At 42.3% G+C, this 24,445-nt stretch overlaps 2 protein-coding genes across 2 annotated transcripts in view; one reads left to right on the top strand and one right to left on the bottom strand.

The window, feature by feature from the left end:
• LOC141128689 (uncharacterized) overlaps positions 1–24,445 on the bottom strand; it is a 146,874-nt gene that overhangs the window by 97,907 nt on the left and 24,522 nt on the right. The gene's annotated exons all lie outside the window — the stretch shown is intronic.
• LOC141128687 (pancreatic secretory granule membrane major glycoprotein GP2-like) overlaps positions 1,850–24,445 on the top strand; it is an 80,073-nt gene continuing 57,477 nt past the window's right edge. The window contains exon 1 of the mRNA XM_073616121.1: positions 1,850–1,934. Coding sequence (XP_073472222.1) covers positions 1,886–1,934 — 49 coding nt within the window. The 5' untranslated portion in view covers positions 1,850–1,885. The remainder of the gene's footprint in view (positions 1,935–24,445) is intronic.

Raw genomic sequence — 24,445 nt, 5'->3', positions numbered from 1 at the left:
GAAATGTTAGATTATTTTTCCCTCTAGCCGCTTCTAGAAGTTGTTCTTTTGAACGAAAAAAAATGAAATTTTGCTATAATCAGTTTTTTTGGGCATAAGTGCCCTATGTACTCTGTCCATTTCAAGCCTTTCCACCAAAATGCCAGGTAGTAATTCTTGGCATAATGCTGTGATTGTTGATTGCAGATCTGTGATTGATTCTGGTAAGCCTCTGAATCGCAAATTCGATCTTCTGGCGCGATTCTCATAGTCCTCCAGTCTATTCTGTAAAGTAATATTTTCCTCTTTGAGGACATCTATTTCAGAGAAAGCATTTTGTGTAGAATTTTCTATATCTTCCATTTTAATTTCCAATGCTTCGGTGCGTCTCCCCAGTTCTCTGATCTCTCTAGTCAGATTACTAGGAATTTGCTCTGATGTTTGCTGTAATGCTTTATGTAGCATTTTTTCAAATTGTTTCAAAATTTTAGAAGGAATATCAGAGTTTTGTTGTGAAGAATGTAACATATTTGAATCAGGTTCAGAGTCAGAATCCCCTGAGGAGATAGCTTTTGGCTGCTTGGATTTGAGTTTGTCTGAGGTAAAATTACCTGAGGAGACCGGCGCCTTTTTCATAGTATGTCTTGCCTGGGTGCCGGTATTAGAGCTAGGTTTGGTTTTATTCCTGGCACCTCCCAGCACCATTATTCTTAAATAATGTCCCTCTCACCTCTAGGGTGAATAGTAATACGATTTTACCGTTTCTGTGTCCATGGGCTACCTTTATTTGAGGTTTATTCTCCCTCACGGAGCAGAGCTCTAGCCCGGCATGTCCGTTGTGCTAGCCTCCGCGCATGCGCCTCCTGAATTACTCATTTATTCACTGAATATCAGATCCCCGAGGACCTGTCATTCTTCTTATTACAATGCTCACAAATCCCAATTAAGAAATATAAGAATTCGGTTGTAAGCCACGAGCACCCCAGATCTCTATGTGGCTTAATAAAGTTAGAAGTATCAGGATAATGGAAAATTTGATACCTATGACCCCGGATAGAATGGAACGTACTTCTCAAATATGGGCTCCCTGGGAGGTATTCCTACAAACGGAGGAGGGGGAAGAGGCAGATTGGAGAGGAGCAAGGAGAGTAGGATATGTAGGAGGGGTAAAATGGGTGGTTACAGTCAAATGACCCGGAACCTCTCTGGACGGGGAGGCTACTAAGGGTGGGGGTAGGTGGTTGGGGTTTTTTTTTTTTTTTTTTTTTTTTTTTTTTGGCCCGCTAGGGTTTTAGGCCACAGAGTAAGAGGTGGTAAAGGGGAATTGTTTTTGTTCTATATGTATAATAATATAAAAATAACAGGAATGCTGAGTCTGGGTTTGAAAAATGTGTTTTAGTTTTGAATTATGTTCGCAAATGAATAATTGAGGAAGTAGTATGCTATTTGTAGATTTATCTCTGTATTCCTGTAAAGAAATAAATTTAAAAAAGAAAAGGTCGTGCATTGTTGTAAAATGTGTGGGTTATGACCTGGGGGTAAGGTAGGTCTCTCTTTCACATGTAAACAGCGACACTTGGCCTGATCAGCCACATTCCTATGTTAAAAATGGCATGCCATCTACATTCTCTTGAACTGAAGACTGTTATGACATTAACACCTGACTGACATTTAGTGGGCAGGAAGTGGGCACCAAACGAGTTAAAAAGGTAAGTCAGTCTTGGCCAATTAGGATAGCCCTGGGGTTTTGACATCATATTACTTTTTTTCAATTTCCGATCATTCGGCCTACTTTACCGTTTGCTCCCACCCCCTTATCTATAAAGTCAGCTGTAGGTGAAGATTTCTGAATTTTTGGTCTGATAAGGTATTCGGCTCATATTCAGGACCAGATATACCAGCACAAATGAAGCTACTCGTTTTCATTGCATTGGCTGTTCTTGTCGAGTATGCAGGTAAGTTGCTGTAGATTGCAATTAATAAGTCAATACTAAATACTTCCTAAACTACTACTGTATTTTTGAATATCACAGCTTGACCTTTGGTATTTGTACAGATGATTTTGTTACAGTATATTCATACAGAATCATTTTAATATAAACTTATGTATTTCCAGCTTTGCTGAAATTGAAGAATTTATTGCATTTCACCCTATTAAAGCACCAATAAAGCTATAGAACCGAGAGCTAACTGGCACTTACCGTGCCTATGATTCAATTCAGTAGTTACAGCAGTGGGTTTCTTCTTTATGTAAATTGGGTGCAAGAACTGGATGCAATAGAGGACATCCTAAAAAATGTAATGTGAAAATGGCTTTGCGTAGCTTAACGTGTAATAAAGTGCCTAAACCTTGATCAATTGTCTTTGCGCAACCTAAGTTCTGAACTTCCCAAACCTGTCCTAGAAGTTTCATTGATTTTGGTCTCCCACAAAAAAAATGAGGGACATTAAGCTAGAAGACTACCCATGTCAACATATTCTGAAAATTTCAGCTCATTTGGTAAATCATACCAAAAGTTATTCACATAAAAAAAAAAAAAAAAATAGAATCCTAAAACATTTATGTAAACAGCTTAACGTAAAAAGTGCTTAACGTACCATAATCTGCCTAAACCTTAATCAACTGTCTTGAAACTTTGCACAACCCAAGTTCTCAAATTCCAAAACCCAGCCTAAAAGTTTCATGGATTTTTGTCTCCCACAAGGCAAACTAGAGACATTAAGCTTGTTTTTTGGCTAAACGTACAAAAAAGCTGTCCGTACCAACATATTCATTTGGTAAATCATACCAAAAGTTACTTACATTAAGCTATATTTTACAATCCTAAAACATTTAATGTGAACAGCTTAATGTGCCTAAACCTCAATTGCTTTGAAACTGTTTGCAACTTCCCAAACCTATCCTAGAAGTTTCATGGATTTTGGTCTCCCACAAGATACAGTTTTGTGTAAAAAAAAATTTATAAAACGTTTTGTCATTTTCCAGAAACTTGTGGCAAAACATAAAATATTCCATGGGCTCAACATGCCTCTCAGCAAAAAGCTTGGGGTGTTTACTTTCTAAAAAAGGGTCATTTGTTGGGGGTTTGTGCTATCTTGACATTTCAGGGCCTCTGCAACTGTGATAGGTATCGAGGAAGTTAAATAAGCAATTTACGCCCTTTGAAAGCCTGAAGGCGGTGATTGGTTTTTGGCACCCGTATGCAGCTAGGCTCCTAAAAAGTATCAGACATGTGGTATCCCTGTACTCAGGTGAAGCAGCAGAATGTATTTCAGTGTGTAATTTCACAGATACCCATGGCATGTGTAAGCAATATATAATTTAAATTGACAACTTTGTGTAAAAAGAATGTATTTTTTTGTGTATTTTTTCAAACACTTGTGACAAAAAAAGAAAATATTATTGGGCTCATTGTGCCTCTCAGAAAATTCTTTGAGATGTCTACTTTCCAAAAAGGGGTTATTTGGGGGTGTTTTGTACTGCCCTGACATTTTTGAACCTCAAGAATTGAGATAGGCAGTCAGAAAGTAAAGAGCTGTGTAAATTCCAGTATATATACACCTTGTAGAAGCTTTAATTTTTGGCACAAAATCAATCAATATACACTTACTGGGATTTTTTTTTACCAAAGACATGCAGCTGAATATATTTTGGCCTAAACGTATGACAAAATTTAAGTTTAAGTTTATTGGATTTTTTTTTTTTTTTTATAACAAAAAGTAGAAAATATTGTTTTTTGTTTTTCAAAATCCCAATGGTAATCAAATACCAAAGAAAGCTCTATTGGTGGGAAGAAAGGACAAATTTTGTTTGGGTACAGCATTGCATGACTGCGCAATTACCAGTTAAATTAGTGCAGTGCCAAATTGCAAGAAATGCTCTAGTCAGGAAGGGGGTAAAACCTTCTGGAGGTCAAGTGGTTAATGTAAAAAAAAAAAAAAAAAAAAAAAAAAAAAAAAAAAAAAAAAAAAAAAAAAAAAAAAAAAAACTTAAATGTACCATAAAGTGCCTAAACATCAATTACCTTGAAACTTTGCACGGCCTAGGTTTTCAACTTACCAGATCTACCCTAAAAAAGTTTCATAGATTTTGGTCTCCCATAAGGCAAATTAATAACAATAAGCTTGTTTTTTTGGGAAACTTAATGTGGCTTAATGTACAAAAAAAGTGCTTAAATGTTAACTAATTCCCTCCAAACTTCGCACAATACAAGATTGTCTATGCCAACATTTTCTGAAAATTTCAGATCATTTAGTAAATCATACCAAAAGTTATCCACATTAGGCTATATTTTACAATATATTTATAAAATATTTATTGCGAACAGAGTCATATATAGATTTGGTCAGCATTACATTATGAGATTTAATTTTTTTCTGATATGGATTTGGTAAATGAGAGTTCTTACCCAGAAGTGAAAGCTTCAATACAACAGAAATTTATTGGTAAATATGAAGGTCTAACAAAAAAAACAATCTAGTTACATAAAACATTGAGCTCTAAAATATTACACAAGACAAACATTTAGATATATATTACATAATTACCATCTAACCATGAGTGAGGGCCCCATTCTGGTAACTGGTGTTCCAAAGATTTCTCTCTCTCTACTCCATCTAGTCTGTATATTATAGGCCCCTGCCTCATTGGTTTGCATAGAGTGGCTCTGATTGGCGGGCATCTCTATCAAATCTTACTCATCCTTTTTAAGAGTGGCAAATCATCGCATAAATCAGCCCCTATTTTGTTTCGTAGGGACAATTAAGTATCCCAGTTCATGACCTTAAGTATTTATGACAGGCTGTACACATTCATTGCATATCTAAAACAAGGGATTCTTTGAAGTGTTTATTTGTAGAACAAAGAGGTTTGGGTCCCATGTTTAAATAAACAAACAAACTCAGGCACCAAAGTGTCTGTGAAAAGCCTTCTCACATACCGTAGTTGTAATTAGCACTGGTGTAGCATGAAGGGGTGCAGGAGTTGCCATAGCAAACCCGTATTTAGCTCCAGGGGGCCCGTGACTCCCTACTCTCATTGTACACGCTTTTTTTTCAAACACAAAATCCTGGAAACAGAATCCAGGTCTGATCCACCTTGTGTCTCCCTGGGCCCCAGCTGAGCTCTGTAATCTAGGCCAGAGCTTCTAGTTTGCCTTCTTCCTAGACCCCCCCAGACCAAACCCCTCCCCTACACTCGTTGGCTGGAGGCGAGAAGTCTGAGTTAATTAGCAGCCTGGGAAAGGAGCTTCTGTAACCCAGGTAAGAGACACGCTGCTGTGCAGGAGAGTTCTCTCATGTGGGCAGAGATTAGAGCAGGCAAACTGACACTGCATCTGGCCTGCCAGCACAGACACAACACAGGCAGTCAGAAAAGTTTTATAATGTAAACGATCCTAACACCTCCTGAGCGGACCCCTCCCCCCACCAACCTGAAATGGAGTCTGATGTTGAGAAGTACTCTGATGTGAAATCTGGGCTCTGATGTGATGGAGGGGGCACTGATGTGGAAATGGGGGCTCCGATGTAATGATAATGGGGGCTCTGTCCATTGCTCTACTGACTGACAATATCCACTAAGGTGGGCTAAGTTTAGATTTTTGCAGCGTCATTTGTGGTATTCTTTCTCTTTGACCCCTTTCACACTGAAGACAGTTTTCAGGTGTTTTAGTGCTAAAAATAGAGCCTGTAAAGCTCCTGAAAACTGCCTCTCATGCCTCCCCAGTGTGAAAGACCAAGGGCTTTCACACTGGGGCGGTGCGCTTGCGGGACGGTGAAAAAAGTCCTGCAAGCAGCATCTTTGGGGCAATTTGGGAGCACTGTATACAATGCTCCCAAACCGCATCTGCCCATTGTATTGAATGGGCAGTGCTTTGGATGCGCCACAACACAGGCATTTTTAACCCCTTCTTGGGGATTAAAAATGCCCTGCTAGTGGCCGAAAAGCGCCGCTAATACAGCAGTAATGTGCTGCTAAAACAAGTGGCGCTTTACCGCTAACGCGGAGCGGCCCCAGTGTGAAAGTAGCCTAAGTTTTCCCTATTAAGTTTGGCCTTGCTGGTTAATTTCTTAAATAAGGATGCTGAACCCCTGGAGATCTTTGATAACTTTTATATTATTCAGGTAGGTCTCCACTCCTCAGAGGTTGTCTGCTCCGGATTACACCATGTCAGTGGGGAAAAGTGCTTGCTGTGTCACCTTGTGTAGGTAATTCAGTAAATGCAGGGGCTCGCCAAGGCCCATCCTGGGCACTCTGAGTGTCCAGTTTACCTAGACAGAGTGACTGGGCAAGGATGCTGTAAAAGCAGCAGATGGTAATGGGGGACCCAGGTCAGCTTTTGCATCGGGACCCACAAGCTTCAAGCTACACCTCTGGTAATTAGAATATTCCCCCCCTAGCAACTTAACCCATCCCCACCTGTAACACAGGGTCTTATGGGAAGATATATTACACACCCACATTGATACAACTGTAATTAAATATATTCATAATTACAATATTATTTACAGCTGTTAAGAGATTTCACATAAAACTAGGCCACACATAAAATAATGGTTTATGTGTAATCTCCTTTAATTTCTGGAGCTTTTGTCATTGCTTTCTGAAATAAAAACTTTTTGAAAAGACTCTAACTACTTAAGGACCGGAAGGATTTGCCCCCTTAATGACCAGGCCATTTTTTGCGATAAGGCACTGCATCACTTTAACTGACAATTGCGCGGTCGTCCGATGCTGTACTCAGACAAAGTTGATGTCCTATTTTTCCCCACAAGTAGCTTTCTTTTGGTGGTATTTGATCACCTCTGTGGTTTTATTTTTTTGCGCTATAAACAAATAAAGAGCGTCAATTTTGAAAAAAAAAAAAAAAAACGTTTTTTTTACTTTTTGCTATAAAACATATCCAAAAAAAACCCCCTATACATTAGTCTAGGCCGATATATATTCTTCTACATATTTTTGGTAAAAAAAAAAAAAAAAAAAAAAAAAATCACAATAGGCGTATATTGATTGGTTTGCGCAAAAGTTATCACCTCTACAAACTATGGGATAGATTTAGGGACTTATTTTTTATTATATAGAAAGGAAGATTTGAGTGGGACTTTTAATGAGGTATAGTGGGGCCGTTCAGATCCCCTCCTCCATCCCGGCACAGAATAGAATTCCATTCTATTATTGCTCCCGTGTGCTTCATGGAAAGTCCCGCTACTTGCTTTCTCTACGGATTATTTTTTTATTGTTTTTGCTAGTAGTGCTTATTGACTCGAGTATAAGCCTAGGGTGAGAAATGCGCAGCTACTGAAAGTGGAAAAGAGGGTCAACAATGCCCATTTGCAGCCTCACTGTGCCCATTTGCAGCCATAGGTCCCCCGAACTTCAAACTCAGCAGTTAAGGGTTCCTAGATGCCCCCTAGCTGCAGCCAAAATTTGGGGTCTCTGGAATAAAAAGGGTTCCGAAATGACACTGCTGCAGATGGACACAGTTGACCGACTTTGGGGACCCGTATCTCGGGGCCACTTGCTGCTAGGAACCCACAATTGGGTGTGCAAACCCACTAGCACTACAATATATCCAAAGCTGGGGTTCCTAGCACCAAGTGTCCCCAAGATATATGGCCCCAAAGTCGGTTCGGAAAATGTCATTCTCTGCTGTGCTTGGGGTTGTGCTGGGGTTCCTAGCACCAAGTGGCACCCGAGATTCGGAAAATGTCATTCTTTGCACCAGAAAAGTGCTTGACTCGAGCATAAGCCAAGGGGGGCACTTTCAGCACAAAAAATGTGCTGAAAAACTTGGCTTATACTCGAGTATATATATGGAAAGTGTGATGTCACCAGTTATTTTTGGCTTCAAGAAACATCAAACTAAATTACTCTTACGTACAATTGTACTATACTATACCAGTTATTTTCCAATCACTACGAATCTCAAGTCCCAGTATATCTATATGATATTCAAGCAATGCCCTTTGAAATTGAACAATGAACAAATATGATGGCTGCCACATATTAGCACTGTAGAGAGGACTGTGTGTAACATGTACAAAGTAAATCATAACTATTGCTAAAACCTAGTGTTACTGTTGTCATGGTTGGTAATAGCTGAATGACATAAGGGAGCGTCAATAAATTTATATAAAAACAATTATTCAATGTTGAAAGGGAAAAAAACTGTTGGAAATGGTCCCAAACACAAAATGCTACAGGGAAGCTTCAATATTCTATATCAAACATTTTACATTTTTAAATGTTCTCCATATAATGTTCCCCATACTCCCCTCATTTTGTATCTCACCATAGCAAAACCACACAACTTACGAAAGTTGAAAAAGAGTAGAAAAAAAGCGTACAGATTTAATGCTGCCTCAACATGACATTTGCCCTAAATGTTTCTCTTTAAGTCGTTAAAGAGCATTGAATCTGTATATAGTTTCCAAAACATGTAAACTGCTTAAAAACATTGCAGCTATACAAAAGGCACTCCCCTCTCCTGAATTGATTAATATATAATTGATCCCCTTTTAAGACGAAATTTGCAAGTCAGGCAGGCAACAATAAATGAAGTAGAGAGAAGAAAAACTCTGGTTTATGAAAGATAATGCAATTACTCCAATTCAAACATAAAAAACTCTGCATTATCCACCTATGTTTGTGTATTTTTACTAAAATACAAAACCCAGAAACCATTAATAACACCTCACTCTACCTCTCTGAGAGGTTTCTTATGGACTAAACTTGTAGTGGATGCTTGGAACAGACTTCCAGCTGAGGTAAGGAGTCCATCAACAGTAAGTACATTCAAAAATGTAAAGACGCATTTTTAACGTAACCTTTACGTTAAAAATGTAACGTAAGGGTTACAAAAAAATTTCTGCTGCACTTAAGGTTCCTAAGAGCACAGTGGCCTCCATAATCCTTAAATGGAAGACGTTTGAGAGGACCAGAACCCTTCCTAGAGCTGGCTGTCCGGCCAAACTAAGCTATCGGGGGAGAAGAGCCTTGGTGAGAGAGGTGAAGAAGAACCCAAAGATCACTATGGCTGAGCTCAAGAGATGCAGTCGGGAGATGGGAGAAAGTTGTAGAAAGTCAACCATCACTGCAGCCCTCCACCAGTTGGGGCTTTATGGCAGAGTGGCCCGAGGGAAGCCTCTCCTCAGTGCAAAACACATGAAAGCCCACACGAAGTTTGCTAAAAAAAACACCTGAAGGACTCCAAGATGGTGAGATTCTCTGGTCTGATGGGACCAAGATAGAACTTTTTGGCCTTAATTCTAAGTGGTATGTGTCGAGAAAACCAGGCACTGCTCATCACCTGTCCAATACAGTCCCAACAGTGAAGCATGGTGGTGGTAGCATCATGCTGTGTGGGCGTTTTTCAGCTGCAGGGACAGGACAACTGGTTGCAATCGAGAGAAAGATGAATGCAGCCATGTACAGGGATATCCTGGAAGAAAACCTCCTCCAGAGTGCTCAGGACCTCAGACTGGGCCAAAGGTTTACCTTCCAACAAAACAATGACCCTAAGCACACAGCTAAAATAATGAAGGAGTGGATTCACAACAACTCGACTGTTCTTGAATGACCCAGCCAGAGCCCTGACTTAAACCCACTTGAGCATCTCTGGAGAGACCTAAAAATGGCTGTCCACCAACGTTTACCATCCAACCTGACAGAACTGGAGAGGATCTACAAGGAGGAATGGCAGCGGATCCCCAAATCCAGGTGTGAAAAACTTGTTGCATCTTTCCCCAAAAAGACTCATGGCTGTAATAGATCAAAAGGGTGCTTCTACTAAATACTGAGCTAAGGGTCTGATTACTTAGGGCCATGTGATATTTCAGTTTTTCTTTTTTTAATAAATCTGCAAAAATGTTAGCAATTCTGTGTTCATCTGTCAATATGGGGTGCTGTGTGTACATTAATGAGGAAAAAAATGAACTTAAATGATTTTAGCAAATGGCTACAATATAACAAAGAGTGAAAAATTTAAGGGGATCTGAATACTTTCCGTCCCCACTGTATACCCGAGGTGTATATAGTTCAGTCCCTAAATTTCCTATCTTCAATCAATCGGGGCGGATCCAGAGCCTAGTCTCGGGAAGGGCACTGGCAGAAAATATGTTTTTTTTGCGGGAAAGTTATCGGGGCAGAGGCTGGTGTTAGCGCTTTCATCATCACGGCACCATGGTTGTTCTAGTGTAAGGATGATTGAAGCGCATTATTTCTACTATTACATTGCAATATAAAATTAAATGGTTCAACTCACCATAATGCAGAATCAGTGGGAGCCCTGAGCGTGTCACTTGCCACGTCCCTGCCACCGGATGCTGACTGTCACTTGCCACATGTTGCAGATTGTCATTGGCCTGCTAAGATGCAGATTGTCACTTGCCAGATGGAAGGAAGGCAGCAGAGAGATGATGTAATCTCTCTGCCGCCTACAGCTGCACAGGGAGGGCGGAACTGCAGATGTCATCTCTCTGCTCACCGCCCGCTGGCTCTCTGACTGGCCAGCACCTCCACTCTCATGCCGACTGTCCTGCCCACTTACTCGATGATTGCCCTGCCCGCCCGCACACTCACCTACTAACCCCCCCCCACTCATCTGCCGACCTGCAGTGCCCGCTCAGGCGCTCACTCACCTGCCAACCCTGCTGGCTGGCCAGCACCTCTGCTCACCAACTGCCAACTGGTCCGCCCGCACACTCACCTGCCGACCTCCCCTCACTCATCTGCCGACCTGCCTACTCAGGAGCAGTGGCGTAGAGTGGGTTGTCAGCACCCGGGGCAAGGCAAGTAATTTGCGCCCCCTAACCTGCGGACTTTTACCACTCCCCAATTCACCACTGTATACCCGAGGTGTATATAGTTCAGTCCCTAAATTTCCCATATGCACCCTATCTCCATCCAAGTTCTATACCCTTAATAAAACAAAAACAAACTACAAGGACTGTTTCCTGACTGAAGTGTGTCTGGAAATGCATGTGCCTTGCTGTGCAGGGTGGGAGACAAACTAGATGTGCAAATCGTTTCGTTCCAAATTAGTTTGAGGAAATTCAACAAAATTCGTTAATTCGGAAATATTTGAATTAACGAAAACCCATTTAGCGATTTTTTCCGAAAACTAGAATTCGTAAATTAAAAAAATTCGGAAATCGGAAAATAAGAATGGAAATCTGAATATTCAAAAGAACGAAAATTTGAAAACCCGAAAATTAGACAATCCGAAAAAATAACGAACAAATAATAATTACTATTACTAACTATTAAATTATAGGTATTGGAATTTCCTTTCAAATTTGGCTGTTAGTGAACGTAACAAATAAGAATTTATCCAAAAAGTTACGAATTATCCGAAATAACGAATGCTGCATCTAAAAGAATGGAATGTAACAAATGAATAAATAAAAACAATAATAACTTTTTAATAATATTATTATTTATTATTTTGTTATGTTCCATTCGTTTAGATGCGGCATTCGTTATTTCGGATAAATCGTAACTTCAGATAAATTCGTATTCGTTGCGTTCATAAACAGACATATTTGAAAGGAAATTCCAATACCTATAATTTAATAGTTAGTCATTATTAGTTAGTTATTATTTAGGATTTTTGAATTTCCGAATATCGCAACTAACAGAACAAATTCAAACGAATTAGATTTTTTCCGAAGTTACAAATTTATTCGAAATAACGAATTTCAATCATAACGAATGACCCGAGAAAAAACCCCCAAAAAAAACAAATGAAACTAAAAACGAACACATTTTTTGGCAGTGCACATATCTATTATGAACCACAATCACCAGCAGCCCCTACGGGGGTATCACTACATACACTTTCAGGAACTCTGAGCCTGAAAAATATAACTTAGACAAAAGTTATTACTCTTTTCCCTTTTCTTTAAACATACAAAGAAAGCAAACAATACAACATTCTTATGTTTATATTGGTATATGGTCACTGACATTCCCACTTTAATCTAGTGAAAATAAAATATGCAGACCACAGACTTCTGAAACACACCTTATATCTGGTATTTCATCCAATGTTTCACTTCCTCCTTATCTTTAATTCAAAGATTCAATAAAATCTCTTTTAAAAGTGTGAAATCCTTTTACAAACTCATCTCGTTCCAGTTTCAGTTGCTTAATCTTATACTGTAAGACCCTTTTTACACTCAGGTGCTTTACAGGTGATATAGTGCTAAAAATAGCACCTGCAAAGCGCCTCTCCTTTCACTCCAATGTGAAAGCCCAAGGGCTTTCACACTGGAGCGGTGCGTTGGCAGGACGCTCCAAAACGTCCTGCAAGCAGCATCTTTGAGGCACTGTTGGAGCGGTGTATACACCGCTTCTAAAGCGTCCCTGCCCAATGAAATGAATGGGCAATGGACCTTTGCGGGCGCTTTTAACCCTTTTTTGGCCGTTAGCGGGGGTTAAAAGAGCCCTGCTAGAGGACGAAAAAACAATGGTAGAGCGCAGCTAAAAATAGTGGCGCTTTACCTCCGACGCCCGGGCGCTGCCACTGTGAAAGTGCCCTTAAGATTAATTCTCGGCCTTAATAGTTGGGGAAGGGATGAATGATCTAGTATTTTAGTATTTTCATACAATCGTTTACATCTACTCTCTGCCTCTTTCAGCCACTGTGCCAGCTGATCAACCTCTCCATACCCCTTTTTGTTCTCTAGTGGTTGGTGGCTAGCATCAGAATTTGTCATAGAAACTTTTAGAGTACTGATGTTACTTTTGGCTTTTTCCAGATCCTTCTTGAGGGATTTGTTTTGCAACATTAAAATGTATGTATTGCTTGGCCAACCGATAGGCAGCAAAAATCAGTAAAGTCTTACCCTCACGTTTGCTGTATTGTTTCTCTGTTAGCTTTACTTTTACATACTCTTGTGCCTGGTGTCATGGGCTTTTAAATTCCTACATTACTCTTATCATTGCAGCACTATCCTTAACTTTAGCAATCTTGGCCATCCATTTCTCCATGATGCACAAAAAGTTCAGTAACTATACAATACACAACATATCAAACTTCTGCCACAGTAGTCTAGAATATGCACAAGAGTGGAGACACAAAAATGAAGATAACAATAGTATCTTCACTGAGTCTGAGCAGGCAATAGAAATAGTAAACACTGGCAGTGTTTTGCCAATAATTTACCTTAACAAATTCCACTTCAAAACTTAGTCTAAAGTGGTAAGAAGTAAAGTATGCTTAATGCGACTGATTTAAAATATACAAAGTAAATTAATACAGTTTCATTAGTCTTTATACAATTCAATAATCAGACCTCCACATTTACATACCTTAGAACACTGATGGCAAACCTTGACACCCCAGATGTTTTGGAATTACATTTCTCATGATGCTCATGCACTGTGCAGTGTAGTTTCATGGAAAATGTAGTTGCAAAAAAATCTGGGGTGCCAAGGTTCGCCATCACTGCCTTAGAATGTTTGTTCCTTTCACCAAAAGAACAGAACTTTTATCTACTTGCAAGTTACTGCTATAAATTTCCACTTTGACCAAAATGGGAATATTACAACTTGTACATTCCTCAAAACCAACAAAATAAAACTCTTTAATGCTAATGCCCCGTACACACGATCGGACTTTCCGACAACAAAACCGTGGACTTTTATCCGAAGGATGTTGGCTCAAACTTGTCTTGCATACACACGGTCACACAAATGTTGGCCAACAATTACGAACGTAGTGACGTACTACATGGTTTCAGTTCTTTAGCGCCACCCTTTGGACTCCTTCTAATTTCATGTTAGTAGAAGTTTGGTGAGTGTTGATTTTCGCTTTTCTTTTCACGTTTTTCATTTAGCGCTTTTCAGTTAGTTTCTGAACGGCCGTTCATCAACCAGACATGTTGCAGAATCGGAGGAGATAACGTGTTATTTATTATTGGCCTTGGAGTTAATGCTTTGAAATTTTTTTTTTGGGTTGAGTAATAATGATTTGATTTGGTATATTTACTATATTTTTGGATGCATAGAATGCACTTTTTGGTTAAGTTCTACTGACAGATAGCATGTCTTTTTTTTTTTTTTTTTTTTTTAATGCACAATAAAAAAAAAAATTGTGCAGAATAATACTTGGCTATGTGTTTTATGTCAAAAGACAGTTTGGGAGTAGGCAGTTACATTTTAAAAAATATAAATGTAAAATTGACAAGGGACACCAACATAGTTGTATCTTTGATCTTAAAAACTACAGGATAATGGTGTTGTGGTAACTTGCCCAAAAAAAAAAAAAAAAAAAAAAAAATTAAAGTTACGTACCGGTAACGTCTTTTCCTGTAGTCTTTCAGGACAGCCACAATAGAGAGATAGTCTCCTCCCCTTCCTCTGGAAACACTGCGCCAGCCCATAAATTCTCTCCTCCCCTGCCAGACCTCAGTTCTTTCAAGAGTACCTCCGGCCAGCTGGGGAGACACAAGAACACATTAATAACATACCAATCAATACCATTATCATACTGCGTTCCGGTCTTAAATAAGACCCCCCCCAAGCTTAGGGTGGGTAACTAGGGCTGTCCTGAAAGACTACAGGAAAAGACGTTACCGGTACGTAACTTTAATTTTCCCTTTTCGTCATTTCAGGACAGCCACAATAGAGAGGATAATCGAGCACTTACCAATTAGGGTGGGACTACAGCTTGCAGAACTTTTCGCCCAAAAGACTGCTCACCTGCCGCCACCAGGTCCACTCTGTAATGTCTAACGAAAGTGGAGTAGCTGGACCATGTCGCTGCCTTGCATATTTGCTCTGGCGTTGCTCCAGCCTTCTCTGCCTGGGAAGTTGCCACTGCTCTGGTGGAGTGTGCCTTTATGCCTCTAGGGATCTCCTTCCCTGCTAAAGAATATGCCTGCCCAATAGCTAATCTAAGCCATCTGGCAATCGTGCGTCGGGACGCTCTGAGACCCTTTCTGGCCCCAGAAAACAAAATAGAGAATCAGACTTCCTTATCATTTTAGTCATCTCTAGGTATTGTAGGATACACCTCCTCACATCTAAAAAATGAAATTTTAGTTCCCTTTCACCTGAAGGATTGGGACAAAACGAGGGTAGGACTATTTCCTGGCTTCTGTGAAAGCCTGACGCCACTTTAGGCAAAAAAGCTGGATCAGTCTTAAGGACTATCCTGTCTGGCAAAATAACACAAAAAGGAGGTCTAATTGATAACGCCTCAATTTCGCTGACTCTCCTGGCAGTTGTCACTGCTACTAAAAATACTGTTTTTAGGGTAAGCTCCCTTAACAGGCACTTGTCCAATGGCTCAAAGGGAATACCCGTAAGGCTCTGTAAAACCAGAGATAGATCCCACCCGGGAAAGGGTGGACCTCGGGTAGGTCTCTGTCTTGACAGTGCCCTAAAGAATCTGACCACCCAAGGATTGGTAGCCAGAGACTTCTCCAGATAAACACTGAGTGCTGAAACCTGACTTTTAAGGGTGCCTACGGATAAACCCTTGTCCGCTCCACACTGCAGAAACTCCAACACAGCTACGGGACTCTGCACCGAGAAGGAGTTTTCTATGCACCATTTGTTGAAAAGGAGCCAGACCTTTTTGTAAATCTTACGTGTCTCCTTTTTCCTACTGTTGAGGAGGGTGGAGATTAAGCTCTCTGAAAATCCCTTAGATTTTAAAATACCCTCCTCAGTAGCCAGGCCGCTAATTTCCACTGCTGCACTTGTGGGCAGAGGACTGGACCCTGCGACAGAAGATCCTTTCGAGGTGGAAGGAAAAGGGGCGGCTCCGCTGTTAACTGACTGAGGATTGAAAACCATGCCCTTTTCGGCCAATGTGGAGCTACTAGAATGAGAGAGGTGCTCTCTAGTTGAAACTTCCTCAGAACCGCCGGTAATAGCACCGGAGGAGGGAAGGCGTAGCATGTCCTGAAATGCCAATTCTGAGACAATGCGTCCACCCCCAGTGCTCCTTCCCCTGCATTTAGGGAGAAAAAACAGGGTGTTTTCGCGTTGTCTTTTGAAGCGAAAAGATCCACTTCCGGGGGTCCCCATTTCTCGGATATGAGATTGGGCCCTCAACCAGGAGGTCTTCAATCTCCCTCCTTTATACTCCTCCGGCTGAGGAAATCTGCGATTATATTTCTCTCCCCTCTCAAAAAAACCGCTGAGAGTGAGAGAGTGTTGGACTCGGCCCAGCTTAGAATATCCTTTGCTAGGGCCAACAGACTTCCGCTCCTGGTGCCTCCCTGCTTGTTTATATAGGCCACGGTGGATGAGTTGTCCGACCGTACCTGTATATGGTGGCCCTGGAGTTCCTTTTTGAAAAATCTGAGGGCTAGGCCCACTGCCCTCAGCTCTTTCCAGTTGGAAGATCTTTGCAGTTCGTCGCCCTTCCATGTGCCCTGCGCTAGAAGGGATCCCAAATGTGCCCCCCAGCCTTTGCCACTTGCATCCGTGGTTACGATCTGCGGGACTGGGATAAGCCACAGACGTCCCTGTGACAAATTCACTTCCTTCCTCCACCACCAAAGAGATCTCTTTATTTGATGGGGAACCTGTACTAAGGTGTCTAGATCCCTCTGACTGTGGTCCCATACTCTTAGTACATAAGATTGCAGGGGACGAAAATGTAATCCTGCCCACTGCACTGCTGGAAGAGTAGACGTTAGAAGGCCTAACGTAGACATTATGGACCTTTTTGACACCAGCTGGTTGCACTGGAGGGAGAGAACTGCTCTGTCCAGCTTTAGAATCTTTTCCCTTGGAAGGAACACCCTCAAAAGCGTAGTGTCCAGCAGGTATCCCAGGTACACAATGCGCTGTGAGGGAATGAGACTGGACTTTTCTAAGTTCAGCAGCCATCCCAACCCTGTTAGTACCCTCTTGGTTAGATCGAGGTCCTTGATCAACTGTTCTGGGGATACTGCAAATAGGAGCAGGTCGTCCAGATAGGCTATGACTGACACCCCCTGGAGTCGCAGGAAGGCCAAGGCCTCTGCCAGCACCTTTGTGAATATGCGGGGCGAGGAGGATAGCCCGAAAGGTAGTGCTTGAAACTGTAGATGCAGTATTGTACCTTTCAGGTCTATTGCTAACCGGAGAAACTTTTGGAAAGTTTCTGCGATAGGGACGTGTAGATACGCGTCCCTGAGGTCCAGAGACACCATGTAGCAGTTGTGTGGCAGCAGGGCCCTGACCGTAAAAATTGATTCCATGCGGAATCTTCTGTAGCAAATTGATCTGTTTAAGGGTTTTAAATTCAGAATCAATCTGAATTTCCCTGAGGGTTTTTTCACCACAAATACGTGGGAATAGAACCCCTCTCCTTCCTGCCCCTTTGGTACTCTGCGAACTACGTTCTGAATCTCCAGTTCTTTCAGGGCGTCGACCAAAGCTTCGGCCTTTGCTGTGCAGGTGGAAAGCTGCGTAACCAGGAACCTCTGCGGGGGGGGCTTTGAGAATTCCAGGTGATACCCCCTTCTTATGATCCCCAGGATAAATCGATTGGGAGAGAGGGTCTCCCACTGTGGAAGAAAGGCCCCCAGTCTTCCTCCCACCGTCCCTAGAGAGTCATTGATCTTTACGGGTTTTCTCAGGAGGGCGAAAAATCGCCCCTCCTCTGCCCTTACCTCTTTGGCCCCAAGTTTTCTTCCCTTGTTTGGGAGATTCCTTGCCTTTTTTCGGACGAAACCCCTTCCTTGTCTGAGCTGGGGCCTTCCGTTTAAGCGGAAAGGACTTCTTTTTGTCCGCTGTACGGTCTAAGACCGTCTCTAACCCAGGGCCAAAGAGTAGATCCCCTGTCAGGGGTATCCCGCACAATTTGACCTTGGAGGCGGTGTCCCCCGGCCAAGTTTTCAGCCAGAGCGCTCTTCTGGCCGAATTTGCCAGCGCCGCTGATCTGGCCGACATACGAACTGACTCTGCCGAGGCGTCTGCAATATATGCGATTCCTCGCAGAATCGTGGGGAATGAAGCTAGGATAGTTTCCTTGGCTGTGCCAGCTTCAATATGCTCCTGAATCTGGAAAAGCCAATGTTCTAAATTGCAGGCTACCACAGTAACAGCCATTTCTGGCTTTAAATTACCCACAGTTGAGTCCCACGTCTTTTTTAGAAGTGAGTCTATCCTCTTGTCCATGACATCCGACAAGGCCCCCATATCCTCAAATGCCAGGTCTGTGCGTCTAGAGACCTGAGAGAAGGCGGCGTCTAATTTGGGATTTTTATTCCAAATGGACGCTGGATCCTCTGAAAACGGGAACCTTCTTTTAAGGGAGCTAGAAAAAAAGGGTTTCCTCTCAGGATCCTGCCACTCCTTTTTAATTGTTTCCACCAGAACGTCATGTACTGGAAAAACTTTTCTTTTTTGATCTCCCAAGCCCTTATACATAAGGTCATGAAGAGATAGGGGTTTTTTATCCTCGTGTATACCGAGGGTTGTATATATTGCCCCTAAGAGGTCTTCCACCTCATCCAGGGACAATTTATACCTGGAGATTTTCCTGGACTCCCCGTCCTGGTCTTCCCCTTCTGACTCCTCATGGGAGTCAGACGTGCCACTGTCCGGTTGCCTCAGCTCCACCCCGGAAGGGCCTGACATTTCCTCTGCCATAACTAAATTAGTAGATCTGGCAGGTGCAGAGCCCTGAGCATGAGGCGGGGTTGTAGCCTGCTGAATGGGTTTAGAGGGAAGCTGAAACGTCTCAAAAAACGTTTTAAAGGATGAAAAGGTGGATGACAGTTCCTTCACAGAAGCTGCCAAACCAGACTGCTGTTCAGATTCCCTTTCCTTAACCAGGGAGTCTATGCATTCCTTACACAAAACTTTCGTCCATGCTTCCCCTAAACTGTCTCTGCAAGAGGCACACTTCCTTTTAGAGACATGCGTGGACTTTGTTTTTTCTGTAGATTTCTGAAATTACATACAAAAACCACATATTACATTCAGCATATTTAAGTGGAAACAACCCTGGGAGTGTACCAGGACCACTTTAAGGGAACTGCGCACACCCCCCCCACCCCCTGACCACCCAGGGGGTCTGCCCCCCCTCTAAGTAAGGAACCATTACATGAGGGGGAACAATCCTTAGATAGAGAGGACCCTTCCCCAGGGAGCTCTTACCTTTGGAAGGCTGGAGATAGCGTCCGTATGAGTTGCAGCATCTGCCTCAGACATGACTGCAGGTGGTTGCCTGTGTAGAATCTCACACTGTCTCCACGTGTAGCGACTCACTCCAGCCTGAGCCCGGCCCCCTATCAGCACCGCGACCCGGAACCGGAAGTCGCGGGTCAAAGGGAAAGCGTCCGCCCCCCCCCGCCGGAAATGACGTCACCCGTCGTCCGGCCCGCTGGTTCCAAATTTTGCGGCCTGTACAAAGTACAGGGAGAGCGGACTGTCTCCATGCTGCGGCCCTGTGGACGCGATAGGGGTCCCCCACGACCTGATGCCGCGCTCGGCAAGGAAGGGGTGGCTTCAGTTGCGGTATGTACCGCCACTTTTTATCCTGGAAGCCCCTGCTTCCCTATGGATGTTCTCTTTAGAAGGCCACAATCTCCCTGACTGCACCCGGCCTGGTTCCTCTGCACAGTGTCTCCCCACCGGAGGAAACACTAATAACTGAGGTCTGGCAGGGGAGGAGAGAATTTATGGGCTGGCGCAGTGTTTCCAGAGGAAGGGGAGGAGACTATCTCTCTATTGTGGCTGTCCTGAAATGACGAAAAGGGAAAAAAAAAACCCATAATATTATTCTTGATATCACTAGAAAAAAAGCCTTTGAAACTTTGTTTGCAATAACTCCATCAGTATCCCCAGCAAAGCAGCTTTATTATTATCCCATTAAAGAAGAGGAGAATGTGGGCTGCATTTGGAGATTTCATAATTTGCCAGGTCATGAATGTTAATTCTCCATTATGAACACAAGTTTACAAGACCGGCCGCTTCTGCTTCTGAGCATGCGTGTTTGTACTTTGGACTTTTGTCCAACGGACTTGTGTACACACGATCGGACAAAATTGGACAACAAACATTTGTTGGCGGAAAATTTGAGAACCTGCTATCCAACATTTATTTGTTGGTGGAAAGTCCGACAATTGTCTGATGGAGCATACACACGTTCGGACTTTCGGCCAACAAGCTCACATCCAACATTTCCCGTCAGAAAATCTGATCGTGTGTACGTGGCATTAGTTTCAAGTTCCTACAAACCTAAAATGCCTGAAGTTAGCAAACAAAAAAAAAAAAAAAAAAAAAAAAAAAAAAACAAAAATAATGAAGAAACTAACGCCCTTTTCACAAATACAAGAAAACAAAACCCATGCAAGCTTTTTGTGCTTTAAATAAATACAACAAACAAGTACAAATTGCAAGGTTTTGCACCAGAACAATAAAGACAACACTCTTTTAGGCCCGGTTCACACTGCTGCGATGCCAGACATCGCATGGGATTCGCAGCGCACTGCTGTTCACATCACATGCAATTTCAGCCATACAGATAGTAGTATGGCTGATATTGCACCGCATTCGGTCCAAACATGCACAGGACCCTTTTTGTTTGGACCAGAATCGGATTGCACGAGTGTTCACACCTGTGCGATCCGATTCATGTCCAAACTATCAGTTCCCAGTGCGATATGCGAGCTGAACTGGGGGTGTCGTTAATGTATTGACACTCCCCAGCAGTTCGCATATGGCAGTGTGAACTGTCATGTGAGTCGGTGCGATGCGGGAACCCAGAGTGGATTCGCAGGGCTCTCGCATCGCACCAGTGTGAACCGGGCTTCAGTGCCTTTCCAATAAAAAAACAACAATGTACCAACAATAAACCAAAACCAAACAATGATTCAAGAGAAACAATGCTTGGTAAGCGCAAAGTAAAACAAATTTTCCCGCTCAGTATATCCTCCCTATTAAATTGGTTTGATTTTAATGGGAGGAGTTGCAGATGATTTTGTGACCCCAGGGACGGATCTGTATATGTTCAAGTTCATCACCTGTATGCACCAGCGTTAGTGCATTCTTAAATGTGAGTGGAATAGTTGCTTGTGTTTTTAAAGAAATTTTGTTTTACAGTATTACACTATGCTAGTTACTTCTTTACCCTTATGATGCCACCATCTATGAGACCACGCTTGCAGGAGCCCACTGTTGGGAGCTTAAAAAAAAGACACTGGATTGAGACATAGTGTGACTGGTGGAGGGTCCACTTGGTGTTTTTTACTCATTTGCCTTTATTCACTGCTGGAATGTGTGTGGACCACATTTGTTTACAGAAGATATCACTGTATATATGGACTACATTTGATACATGCATCTATGTGTTATATTTATTATTTCCACTAGAGGTCACTGGTTGCACGTACTATTTACACAAATGTGTTTTATGCAACATTACATGTGCTATATGTTACATTCCCACTAGGGGTCACTATTTTCACTTTGTGTTTTTCATTATTTAGGATTTTTTATTTATTTTGTAGGGAGGTAGTGCTTCATTTTCATTTTATTTTCACTTTGGTCTTCTAATATACTTTTCTACTCTAATTACAGAATATTAAAAAAAAAAAAAAAAAAAAAAAAAAAAAAAAACACTGTTGTATCCTCCCTCTTATGCCCCGTACACACGGTCGGATTTTCCGACTGAAAATGTTCGATGGGAGCTTGTTGTCGGAAATTCCGACCATGTGTAGGCTCCATTGGACATTTTCCATCGAAATCTCTGTCACAAAAAAATTGAGATCTGGATCTCAAAATTTTCCCAACAACAAAATCCGTTGTCGGAAATTCCGATCGTGTGTACACAATTTCCGACGCACAAAATTCCACGCATGCTCGGAATCAAGCAGAAAAGCCGCACTGGCTATTGAACTTCATTTTTATCGGCTCATCATACGTGTTGTACGTCACCGTGTTCTTGACGTTCGGAATTTCCGACAAGATTTGTGTGACCGTGTGTTTGCAAGACAAGTTTGAGCCAACATCCATCGGAAAAAATGCATCCATCAGTGCCAATCAGTGCTGCCAATCAGTGCTGCCTATCAGTGCTCATAAGTGCTGTCAATCAGCCCATCAGTGCTGACAGTCAGTGCCCATCAGTGCCACCCATCAGTGCTGACAGTCAGTGCCCATCAGTGCCACCCATCAGTGCTGACAGTCAGTGCCCATCAGTGCTGCCTATTGGTGCCCATCAGTTCTACCAATTAGTGCCCATCAACGCTGTCAATCAGTGCAGCCTATTAGTGCTGCCTATCAGTGCTGCCTTAGCAGGGATGGTGTAAACCCCTTATCAGATAATTGAAATACAAATTACCTTCAAGTGCAAAAACTTTTTAGTTAGGAGATTCACATCATTCTAGCACTTTGGAATTTTTATTTTATAAATTGTTACACTTAATTGTATATGTTTTAGTCACGATTATCATTTTAATTATTGCACTTGAAGTTCATTTTCCACCACCCCTGCTAAGGTCATGTCTTTATGGACCTTGCTTTGTTCACTGGTGTGCAGTCATGTTGGAACAGGAAGGGGCCATTCCCAAACTGTTCCCACAAAGTTTGGAGCAGGAAATTGTCCAAAATGTCTTGTTATGTTGATGCCTTAGGAGTTCCCTTCATCGGAACTAAGGAACTAAGCCCAACCCCTGAAAAACAACCCCACACCATAATCCCCCCTCCACCAAATGATTTGGACCAGTGCACATAGCAAGGTCCATAAAGACATGGATGAGAGAGTTTGGGGTGGAGGAACTTGACTTGCCTTCACAGAGTCCTGACCTTAACCTGATAGTACACCTTTGGGATGAATTTAAGCAGATACTCCAAGCCAGGCCTTCTCGTCCAACATCAGTGCCTGACCTCACAAATGCGCTTCTGGAAGAATGGTCAAACATTCCCATAGACACACTCCTAAACCTTGTGGACAGCCTTCCCAGAAGAGTTGAAGCTGAGCTTTTGGGTGCACACCCTAATGCAATAGGCTGCACACCCCTATGGATATTAACCCATTTCCCCCTCACACAATAGAAAACTCTGTCTATGCCAACATATTCAAAAAAATTCTGGTCATTTAAGCAAATTAGTGACATTTAGCTTAATTTTTTTGGAGCTTAATGTGGTTTAACGTACAAAAAAAGATCTTGTACAAAGCTCTGTGCAAAGTTACAGGGCAATTGATTGAGATTTATGCACTTTATTGCACATGAAGCTCCTTTTACATTAAGCTGTTCTAATTCAATGTTTCAGGACTGTAATAATATAGTTAAAGATCTTAGTACAAAGAGATCTCGGTAAAACCCATTGAGGTAGGGGGGCCACATTTTGGGAACTATTGCCAGTTGGATGGGTGCATCTGTGTACTTCCACATATGTAAATTCATAGTGATAAATTTCCTCCATATATTGACTCGTGTTTTTTCTTGTTTGTTAAGTAGTAACCTTATCATGCTTTTTTCCTGAATAAGCACAAATGGTGAAACATGTTGAAATATAAGCGTAACTAAAGAGAAAATGCTTTACATTTTATATAGATGAAAAGATGTGGTTGTACAAATGTTTTTAATAGGGTTGCACCGATACTGCTATCGGTATCGGTGCTGATACTAAGCATTTGCACAAGTATCGGTACTCGTGGAAATGCGCCGATACCTGAAACTGATACCTTCAGGTTCGGTTCTTTCATCTGTTACCGGGATTCCCCCGCTGACAGATGAAATGTATACAAAAGAATGCAGGCAATCATAGGTTGTAAAGGAGCGGAGCCGCCGCATTTTAGCTGTCAGTGGGGTTTCCCTTCCCTGCAGTGCACCTGCCCCTTCCAGTGCCAGCCCCACCCCCTCCCGTGCTGACTCCACCCCTTCCCCCTTAGCTTAAATTTTTTGTGTCCTCAGGGCGATGTGCTTCTCCTCCTCGGGCTCCTCTGTGGGCGGCTGCTAGGTGACAGATCTGCCTGGTGAATAGTATGTCGTGCACTGAGCCAGGCTTTGCTTCCCCCCACCTCTGATGACTTTCCATAAGTGTCTCAGCTGCTGCAGAACTTCTTGGAGGGGGGGGCAGGTCTGCTGGGTGTTGAAGTGCGGTGATTGGCAGTGTGTGGGTTCCCAAATCCCACCATTCCCCCTCCCCCTCCCTTCCTGCATATACAAACAATAACCCCCTCCCCACCCTAAAGAATAACCCCCTCCCCATCCTAAACAATAACCCCTCTCCATTTCTCCACCCTATACAATAACCCCCTCCCCACCTCTCCCCCCTAAACAATAACCCCCCTCCCCACCTCTCCACCCTAAGCAATAACCTCCTCCCTACTTCTCCACCAAAAAAAGTTATACAAATGTAAATTTAAAAAAAATATGTTAAAATAGATATATCAGGGCTTCTGAGCCCTGGCTCCATGGTCACTTTATGTGCCTCCATCATCCGCTGCTATCTGCAGCTTATTTGTGTCTCCCTCTGTCCCCCTCCCCCTCTCCTCCCTGCCTGTCAGCT

This window comes from Aquarana catesbeiana, linkage group LG02 (assembly GCF_042186555.1).
Source record: "Aquarana catesbeiana isolate 2022-GZ linkage group LG02, ASM4218655v1, whole genome shotgun sequence".
Classification (NCBI taxonomy): Eukaryota; Metazoa; Chordata; class Amphibia; order Anura; family Ranidae; genus Aquarana; species Aquarana catesbeiana.
Note: the sequence above shows the minus strand (reverse complement) of the source record. Positions and strands in the feature narration are given on the sequence as shown.